At 44.9% G+C, this 10,326-nt stretch overlaps 1 protein-coding gene across 1 annotated transcript; it reads right to left on the reverse strand.

Moving 5' to 3' along the window:
- Positions 1-276: 276 nt before the first annotated feature.
- Positions 277-1,738, reverse strand: LOC146196131 (uncharacterized). Its single transcript, XM_084596925.1, has 2 exons — positions 1,727-1,738; positions 277-747 (listed from the first exon to the last, which is right to left on the reverse strand). Exons 1-2 carry the CDS (start codon positions 1,736-1,738, stop codon positions 277-279), a joined length of 483 nt encoding a protein of 160 aa, XP_084453051.1.
- Between the last annotated feature and the right edge of the window lie 8,588 nt (positions 1,739-10,326).

Below are 10,326 nucleotides of genomic sequence, written 5' to 3' on the forward strand. Positions count from 1 at the left end.
TAAGTCAGCGTTACAGGCTCCACTGGAGAACAGGAGGACACGAAAAAGTGTTACGGCAAAAAATAAATAGCTTTTTATTTATGTTCACAGCGAAGCGTATATTGCGGTCGATCTGGGTTCCGTCCAGAAAGTCCGCTGTGTCCTTTGGTTTGGATTTTGTCTCTTGCCTCGGCACCATTCTCAAGCGCGGGGCGAAGGACGGAGCAGATTCAGTTGATACAGAGCAGCCTTTGTTGATAAAATGGGCTATCCTATCATCCCATTCACAACGGCCACTTAATGCTTATGGCCGTATCCGTACCCGAGACCGCCGTAGCCGATACCACCGTAGCCGAGGCCACCGTATCCGAGACCTCCATATCCAAGGCCACCATATCCAAGGCCACCATATCCAAGGCCTCCATATCCAAGACCTCCATAACCAAGGCCACCGCCGAGACCACCGAATCCAAGTCCGCCATACCCAAGGCCTCCATAGCCAGCGCCATAGCCTCCTCCTCCTCCCAGGCCGGAATGGGCAACCAGTGCTCCTCCTCCGCTTAGTTTATTCACCTGGTGGATGGTCTTAATGAGGAACACGGGGCCGGGCACAGCTTTGTAGAGACCGGGACCGCCACGCACGAGGGCAACACTGCTGCCAATGCCATAGCCTCCGTATCCTCCATAGCCACCATAACCACCGTATCCCAAGACCTTGGGATCACACATGACTGCGGCCAGAGCAGCGCAGAGGACAACAGCAGCGGCCTGTAAGAAAGCGATGATGAGGCCAATTGTGATGTATCTGATTCAGCTGATTTATTTATCTGAGTGTATTTTATTTAGTTTGTTATGGAGCCCATCATCCTCTACTTCATAATACGGATTCTTAAGAAATACTGAGAAAATCTTTTCAATTGCCCGTTCCAGAATACAGTGTAAGGATCACTCGAACATTATAATTTCACCAATCAGATTATTCGATGGCTCGGTTTTTTTAATGCATAAGCGCCAAAAGTAGGAAGTAGATGTTGGTTTGTGCGAGTGCAGAAAGACCATTTTGCAAAATTTGTACAATCTGTACAATTAATGAAAAATGTAAGAATTAATGTAAGAATGTAAATTAATGTAAGAATTAATGAAAAAAAGGAATTTCATAACAAGGCCATATTAAAAAACAATTAACCTCAATAGACACAAAAACAAAAATAACTGGAACGATATAAAGAACTAACAGCTTCCACTTCCCCCACCCCCAGCCCCAATAATTCAATCTCAAATATTCTTATACTAAGCGTGCACTCTCCGAGAGTACTGTACATATGACAAAGTACTGCTAAAGTGTTTAATTCATTATCGCAAGCATTTTGCTAGAAATATATTCAAAGGAAAGGATTAGGCTGGACGCCTGGATGCACGCAATAATTTTTTCAAGATACTGAATTTGTTTATTTCTGTGAAAAATGGTAACGATGTGTAAAACTACAATGAAACCTTCTGGTGGGATTGTTCCATTAGAAGGGCCAGATAATGCTTATAAGTTCTCTTCTCTAAGGGCCAACAATTACGTCTGGCGACAGGAGACCGATATATTGACGATTAAGAACAAAAAGACAGTACCTGGTTGCCTAAGACTAAACAATGGATAATTCCTTCTGGATGCATCTTTTTTCATTCACATTCGAAATTCGCCGGAGACAAAACATTATGAGGCCAATTTGCTCCACTTTACAAAGTATGTACTCACCAGAGCGTTCATTGTAGATGCTTCCCAGTAGAAGTCCGCAAGTGAAGTGTGGAAAATCATGGCCAGCGCTGTCGCTTATATACCTACCGAAAGCGACTCAGTATCTGAAGCAGAAGGAAGAGACCGGTGGGTCACGTACGACGGCGCGATGCGGTGGTAGGCGCGTTTGGCGTGGTACCTTTCCGGACAGGGACATCCTCCATCTCTTCTGTGGTGGCGGATATAACCAAGACACGCGAGGAAGCTTTCGGCTTCAAAAGAGTAAGTTGTAAACCGAGATTTGCAGGAAACACAAAAACTGACCATACTCAGGAGCTCTTAGTATTACACCCACAAAGCTTTAAATACAGCGCGGATATTTATGAACTCAAAATGAAAACTAAAGCTCTTTATTGTTAAATTCTCTTTTTATGCATACCCCAGTAATATCCCTTGATAACATTTCTAGAAATCTGCAATGTCAAACGCGGTTTGTTAAAAAACCTTTTGGCATGCGATCGTTTCTCACAAAGGATACGTCACCTAGTGAATATGTTAAGCGATACAGGCACCGCTGTTTACTTCAGCGAAAAAGAATATTTTGGTGCTAATAACCATGCAGGTTCAAAATTAGATCCGCCACATTTAGTTTTTCTTTTCGAACTGTCAATGTATAACATTAAATATTCAGGTACAAAATTCTGCGCAAAGTGCCATCATGGTTCGAAATTTCAACACTAAAACAATGCTTTGTGAAATGACACACTAGGAATTGCTTTTAACCTTTAAGATGCTTCGAACAAATCAGAAAAGAGCACTGATATTCTTATGACGAAAAAAATCGCTCCAGATGGAGATGATGGAGTAGCTATTGACCTCATTTTTTTAACAAAAAATTTCAAACACAGTTCGAGCTTTCTGGCATGAAAAATACACCATATTTGCGATGTGAATATATAAGAAACTCCCTAAAATAAAGCAACTATTGATGTGGGCAGCACGCTTAGAGAATAGGCTGCGAGTTGAAGATAGATGGAATTATTGAAAGGAAAGACAGAGAAGGTGGCCTGAATGATTAAAATCTGGCCTGCTACTCGGCACTGGGGAAGGAGAAGGGGAGAAGAAAGCGGATAATGATGGGTGACGATGTAGAAGAATGCATATGAAAAAATATACAGGCATGGCAGTTCGCTTTACAAGCGCGAATCGAGTCCGGTGGCGCAAAAAAACGACAGAGCCCACACTGCCTGGACAGCCTTCCCCTTGTCAGGCCAGGCGCCCAACAGCAGTTCCTCCGCCAGAGGCCTCTTGTCCAAACGCTTCAAAAAAAAAAAACGACTAGAACAGTTCTTTCACGCGCATACACTGGGCACACCAATAATATATGTTCCACAGTCTCGGGGATGCCACAACTTTAACAATCCGGGGAGTCCACCTGCCCAATTAAATACAAGTACCTGCTCGTGAATGCCACGTTTAAATGCTGTTTGTGTAGCAAGTATGCATGATGGCGCAGAATTTCAGGCGGAAAATAAAATGTTAATGTTCGATCGAGCCTTCCTAGGTGAACGTGTCTGGCATGGGCCTAGTAAGCAGCCGTAGCCTTCTTCATACAGTTCATTAGAAGACACGTCGTATCGGCTCTTGAAAAATGCACAGCTGTTTGGAGGCCATTACTGAGGGCACTTTTTGCTTCAATATCTGCCTGTTCATTTCCAAGGAGCCCGCAGTGAGCAGGGATCTATTGAAACATTATCCTATGGCCTTGCACTAGGGCAGATGTAAGGAGCTCCATAATGTGTAGTGCCAGAGACTGCTATGCGGTGTGGCATTAGAAAGTTTCTAAAATTTGCAGTGCAGTCCGTGAATATACACCAATTTTGAGGTGGTTCCCCACATATGTAGCGAATAGATTCCCAAAGGGCTAGAAAATCAGCAGCGCTTGACGTAGAAGTATGTCCCAGAAGGAAATGTACAGCCTTTTATGAGCAGGTATCACCACAGCTGCAGCGGATGCCTGTCCTAGCACAGACACGTTATGGAAGACATGATAATAATTAGGATATTCTGACCAGATGTGCGCCGGAGTAAGTTGTTTCAGCCCACTGTGTGGCACCATTTCTTCAATATCCCGGGAACGCGAAGGTGCACCAAAGATTTATCCATCACCCACGGTGGTTGGGCGGGATTATATGAAACGGCATGTTCAACTTGTGACCTCCCAGAGACTGTAGACCATATTTTATTGGTGTGCCCAGCGTACGCGTGCGAAATAAGTACGCTATCCGCTTCCTTGAAGCGTTTGGGTAAGAGGCCTCTGTCGGAGGAACTGCTGGTGGGCGCTTGGCAGGACAGGGGGAAAGGTGTCCAGGCAGTGCGTGCTCTTTGCCGTTTTTTGTGCGCCAGCGGACTTGGTTCCAGCTTGTAAAGCAAGCTGCTGTGTCTGTATATGTATTTCACATGCCTTCTCCCAAATCTTCACCCATCATGATCTTCTTTCTTCTCTCCTTCCCCTTCCCCAGTGCAGAGTAGCAGGCCAGATTTGAATTATTCCGGCCAACCTCTCAGTCTTTGACTTTCAATAAATCCCTCTATCTATCTCGACCATAATAGTCTGTGGTCAATAATTACTCCCAAGAATCTGTGACTTGACACGTATGGTATCACAACTGCATGAAGAATAATCGGGTAACGGCGAACACATTTTCAAATGGATGCGATTACTGCACACTTTTTTGCCGCTGAAGCAAACCTTGACGCCGTATGTACATCGATGTCGATGACACAGCTCACTGTAATCTCGCACGTAGTTGTAGGCGCGTCGAACCAGAAGCCCAGATGCAGATGTCGTCAGCATATGTACTGATGTGGATATTAGTTGGCAGTTCATTCACCAGGCCAATTAGCGCAACGTTAAATAAAGTTCGGCTGAGGACTCCTCCCTGTAGAACCCCACGATTGACCAGATAGCGAGTAGTATCTCCATCAGGCGTAGTCATGTAAACAGAGCGGCCGTTGAGATAGCTCACAATCCACAGGTACAATCGACCGCCAACTCCCAAGTCGTCAAGTCCATCAAGAATAGCATCATGGAGGACGTTGTCGTAAGCCCCTTTTATATTTAAAAGGCAGCAGCTACTAGTCGACGGTGACGCTTTTCGTTTTCTACGGTCGCCACAAGGTCGATGACACTGTCGATGGAAGAGCGTCCCCGATGAAATCCAGTAATCATGTTCGGATAAAGATTATTACTTTCTAAAAACCACTCACGTCTTGCCATGACCCTTCGTTCTATAACTTTTCCGACACAGCTTGCTAGGGCAACTGGCCGGTATGAGGTAAGTTCGAGAGGGGGCTTTTCAGGCTTCAAAAGAGCAACCAAGCGGAATCTTCTAGTGTTCAGGTAAAGTACTAGAAGAACATATATCATTGAAGTCATTAAGTAGCGCCGTTCGACCATCCTTGCCTAGGTTTGATAAAATTGAATAAGTAAGCCGGTCAAGTCCAGGTCAGGGTCAGGACCAGGATTGACGGCAAAAGGCAAGAGTGGCGTCTAATTCAGATATTGAAAAGGGCAAGTCGCATTGATCGTTCAGCGAAGGTGGCGCAAAAACCTCTTAAATTGGTGACTGCGTCTGATTTCTGCCCACAACCAATTTACTGAAATCATCTGCTATGTAAACTTCATTGCGGCGCTGATAAGGGCCAGGGCACGAAAAGGCACGCAAGCTTCTCACAACATGCCAGATACGCGACAGTGGCTTGCGGGAATCCAGTGATGAGCAGACCTGTCTCCAACGTTGTCGTCCTAACCTCTCCAGGTGGCTTATAGCTTGTCGTTTAGCTCGGCGAGAAAGTGCGAGATCGTACGTGGATGTCGTTCTTCAGTACTTCTTTTCAGCCCGCCGAAGGACAGCGCGAAGCCTCTCGAATTCCACGTCGATGCTAGACACTGACGCAGGTACACAAACATAGCGAGAGTGCTCACTGAGGGAGGACGTAATCAGGTCCTCTATTTGAGATGGTGACTGGAGGTGCATGCAGGAATTCTACACAGATGCCCTAAAAGCGACCAATCTGCGTATTGCATACGAGACGAAATGGTAGGTGCAAACCATTTCATGCATACATACGTTGGTATGTGAATACTTCCATGTGTTTCCACATAACTGCTTCAAGAAACAGAGGGATAGGGGATTATGGAAACTAACGCCACATCCAAGCAGCTGATGTAGGTTGTTCCACGTAAAACGTCGGTGAGCTATCGTTTATATTGACGAAATCTTGTGTATGCATAATTGTCCTCCAGGTCTCTTCCTCGATTGCTCATTATTGCACTACCCCACTGACGGGGGTGAGCAATAAAGTCAACCACAATAATATGAGGTGCTGCACAACAATGTATTGTTTAAAATAGATATGACTGGTCAAAGTCATTTTTCGGTGGAATATAAGCACCAATTACAGAAAGAACTCATCCTTTCAGGGTTAATGTCAAACAAATGTAGTGATTCGTGTTGGGCTGTAGAGCATGGCGGACGTGGGCAATGTCTTCGCGTACACACACCAACATTTTGCTTGTTTCGTCTGCTTCTCGAGACAATAGCAGAACATATCCAGAAAGGCGGAAAGTAGACGACATATTGGGCCCACAGATCACAATAACAGGAAAGCGGCACTTCTGTACCCGCGGTCGGAAGTCACTGAGACGATCACGCAGGCCTCGGGCATTTCATTGCATCACTACGCTGCGGCGCATGTACATCTCCACATAGGTGGTGTTAGTTTGTTGCGCCATTGTGAATTATTGCAATGCCGGCGGCTCAAATGCGTCCAAAAACTGAACAGCAAACTTTGCGTTGTTGCGCGTTGAAGCTAGAGAGCAGCACCCGCATTGAACAAACAAGCTGTTTCAGAATTTCCTTCACCTGCTGGCTGTCGGGGATTGCGGTATTGTCAGCACATGCGGCAACCAAACTGGTATGAGGCATGGCGATGGCCTTTGATGGTAGAGCAGGCCACTCAACATCTGAGGAGGCAGGTAATATAACAGCTTTTGACTGATCCTTTGCATCAGCCTGTGACAGTGCAGCCAGAGTATTCTTAGCGGGATTAGGCTCAATCTTCTGTGACACCTGAGCTGGTGTTAACTGTACAGGTGAGTTATCCAGGCTAGGCTTACTTTCTGATTACTTGTGTCGGCGTCGGGAATAATGCTTGCGACGACGAATAGACGCAGCCGCTTCTTGATGAGTCGAGTTGTCTCTCTCCATCTTCTTTAATATACGTCTTTGGTTACAAATTTTCGGGCAGTCCTTAGGTGTCGCTTCATGCGCACCCGAACAGTTAGCACACTTGACAGTCTCCGTCTGGCATGGGTCATGAGGGTACGTGTACCTCCACATCGGAGGCAGGATACCTCGTTTTGACAAACGGCACTCACATCCGATTTTATTGCATTTATGGCACTGAACACGCCTAGGAACATACATCTGAACTGGATGTCTAACATAGCCCACTTTATGGTAGGGATTCAGTTTCAAAGACTAATTAACACACTTAGAGCGGCCGAAACTATGAACATCCACAATGCACACCGTAGATTTGATCAGCGTACAGAGATAATTTTCACTTATCTCAGGGTCAACATCCGTGATTAAACCTGTAGTAGCCTTTTTTTCATGTGCAAGAAAGAGAGGAAGGAGGTGCCTAGCGCACCAATTCATTTCAGCTTGTTCACTGCAGCCTGGGATTTGACATCATGGTGATTACATGTTTCCAGGGGTCAATTCTGATCTGGTCAATGTCACCGAGAACCAGTTGATTAATAAACTGGGTCAGGTACTGTCTGTTTATAGTATTCAAATTAGCCGTCGCCGTTGTTGTTACGAAGCCCACGGAAAGGATCTCTTTCTTGTCAGTATTATTCTTTGATGACTCACTCATTGGTGATGTTCTACGCAGCTTCCGTTTCAGAAGGCGCGACTGAACAGGCGTGTAGCTCCTGTCGAAATCCATCACAGTCACTGTAGATTCATCCGCCGAATCTGGAAGCAGACATCCGCGACCTTGAGGTGACGCGTCGGGTATGCCACAGCCTGCTCGACGGTGGCAGGTGGGCGTAGAGGTCGTGCGCCCGCCATCCCGAAGGATGACGAGATCACAAATATCTTACAGAGATTAAAAATCCAGAAAAGTGGAAGAGCGCTAGCTTGAGATGTTTGCACAACTGTCTACATAAAAATTTAGTGTGTTGTGACTAAAAAAGGAAAGGTCCTGAAGAAATGACATGTTAGTGGCTCATGTATTAGAAATTGGTCTCATGAGGATGGCGCCGAAAGCCAGATTTAAAAGTATGTAGCTTTTCATTTTAGATTTGATCAAAACAAAAACGCAAGGGATGAGTTCTAAAACACCAAGTAAATACGCTGCTTTCTGTAGGGGAGGGATAATTTGCTATAAGGACTGGTAGTGGACACACAACGCGGGGTGTACACGACACAAGAGATACAGGTCATTTCGAATTGTGAGATATCCTTGCTAAATTTCAGCCTCAGCCACCCTTCGCCGCCGGTTCCATTCATATGTCTTGTGCGAATTACTGGATAAAGCCTCCTCTCCAAAACAAAGGATTGTTTATGAATAGTTGTATGCCTAATGTACGTTCTCTGAAGCCTAAAACATTGTTTGGGGGACACTTAAGCTCTGCCTTCAGGGTACGACACAAAAAAGTTAAGTGTTCTGTCTGAGGCTTTCTTTGTAGTCATGCGCTTTAATACACGCTTAATCACTTATCCCTTATTTCCTGCAGCTATTGCCTCGTACACACACATTTGCATACAATCACAGGCTGGCACATAATGGGAATTATTAGCCGAAATAAATGTTGATCCCCGCTTTCATCAAGCAATACCGACGAAAGTACCTCTGTACCTACTCGGGATCCAAGGGTTTCGGAAGGTTAGATTCTCATCCACCCTCCGGTGTCGAAAGAGGAGCACTAGTTGACAGCTTATGCATTTCGCGACATCATGTGACGTCATATGATCCGACGACCAATCAAAGCTCGCCCATATATGTCCCCTGCCGACTAGCACTTTCCAAAGCTGTGCTAACGTTTAGCTCATAACGCCGACGCTGACGACGACGACGACGACAAATTTTCTGGTGAATGGAAACTTTAACGCTGTCTTGTTAATACCATGCAGCACATTAGCTGGCATTCTGTTCTCACAGTTGCTCTGCTCTCTTAGTGACGCGTTGGACGTTGTGTTTGAATCTAGTGAAACTATAATGCCTGCGAACCAGGTGCTCTTTGAGCCAGGGCCAAGCGGCCAAACAGTGCATGTTTCAATAAGACACAGCTATCACGGCTTTATCTTTCAGGCATTGCAGTATAATGTTTGCTCTAGAATGGCCAAATATCATCCGAACGTTCAACTGCAGCTTAAGTTCATCGTAAATAATAATTTCGGCCAGTTTTGTTTCGCATTGTCCACTGGTAAAGCTGCCTTGTGTGCCATACACACAATGCACGCATAAAGACTCAAATTGGCTACACACACAATGCATGCATAGTGGTTCAAGGATTTATTGTTTCTTGGGCATTACAGAGGGAGTAGTGAAAATGATCAGCATAAAGCGCTGCAAATAAAGATGGACAGCGTGTCAACGATGTAATTCGGTTTTATTGACATGACCTAAAAGAGGAACAATAACAAAGGACATACAAAATGCATGAATAAAACCCTCCTAAAAACTCTAAAACATGCTAAAGAAAGAAGTACAGTAGACAGTTCCTTATAGAATATGCCAGTTCCGAAAGTCAGACTCAGCGTTTTGTGATGGCCTGCGCTTGAAAGTTCGGGTGAATTGATGTACGAATCTTATTCCTGTTACCCTCCGCGACATCTTCCAATGTTTTGACGCTGTATCGGTGATTTTTCGTCCACAGGACTACGCGTGCCAAAGCTCGAAAAATGCCCTAGTTGCGAAACTGCGGAACTTCCAAGTTTTTCTTTCAATACTACGAAATTACACTGTAAACAAAAATGCACCGTTCCGTGTCTATAACTTACACCCTACAGAGAGGGTGAATTCAGGTGCTGATATAATACCCTTTTCATTGATATTGTATCAAGCTGAACTGCAGCCACTAAAAGGGTGCATCGGTACCTCAAGGCACCCTGTCTACAAATGTCGTGTGGGTGGGCGTTATAAAAATGAAAATGCAGCTTTAATGGCGTGATTATGTTTACAGTGTGCAGAGAGGTTCTATTGTCATAGCAGTGCACGTAAACTGTGGCGAAGGCGCCAGAAGACACCTCCCAAGGTTTTCCTGTGCGTAGGCACTATAGGAATGATGTTACGGTATCTTTACGAACAACCTGCAGAAACCTAGAGAAATAATTTATGATATACACAGTTGAGGAACCCATAAATTTCCAACTTACTATGCTTAACGCCGCGAGTGGATATGTCAAAAACTTTTAAATACGCAATAAAAATGACAGATATGAGCCTTATGCGTACGCCTTCAATGTTTCCCTGCGTCAAGTTCCGAAATGCTGAAATGGTAGTACATTCTATGCGAAATCAATATTGCTTTATGGACACGGTGC

The sequence above is a fragment of the Amblyomma maculatum genome, chromosome 3 (assembly GCF_055883805.1).
Source record: "Amblyomma maculatum isolate TAMU_Amacu chromosome 3, ASM5588380v1, whole genome shotgun sequence".
In the NCBI taxonomy this organism is placed as follows: Eukaryota; Metazoa; Arthropoda; class Arachnida; order Ixodida; family Ixodidae; genus Amblyomma; species Amblyomma maculatum.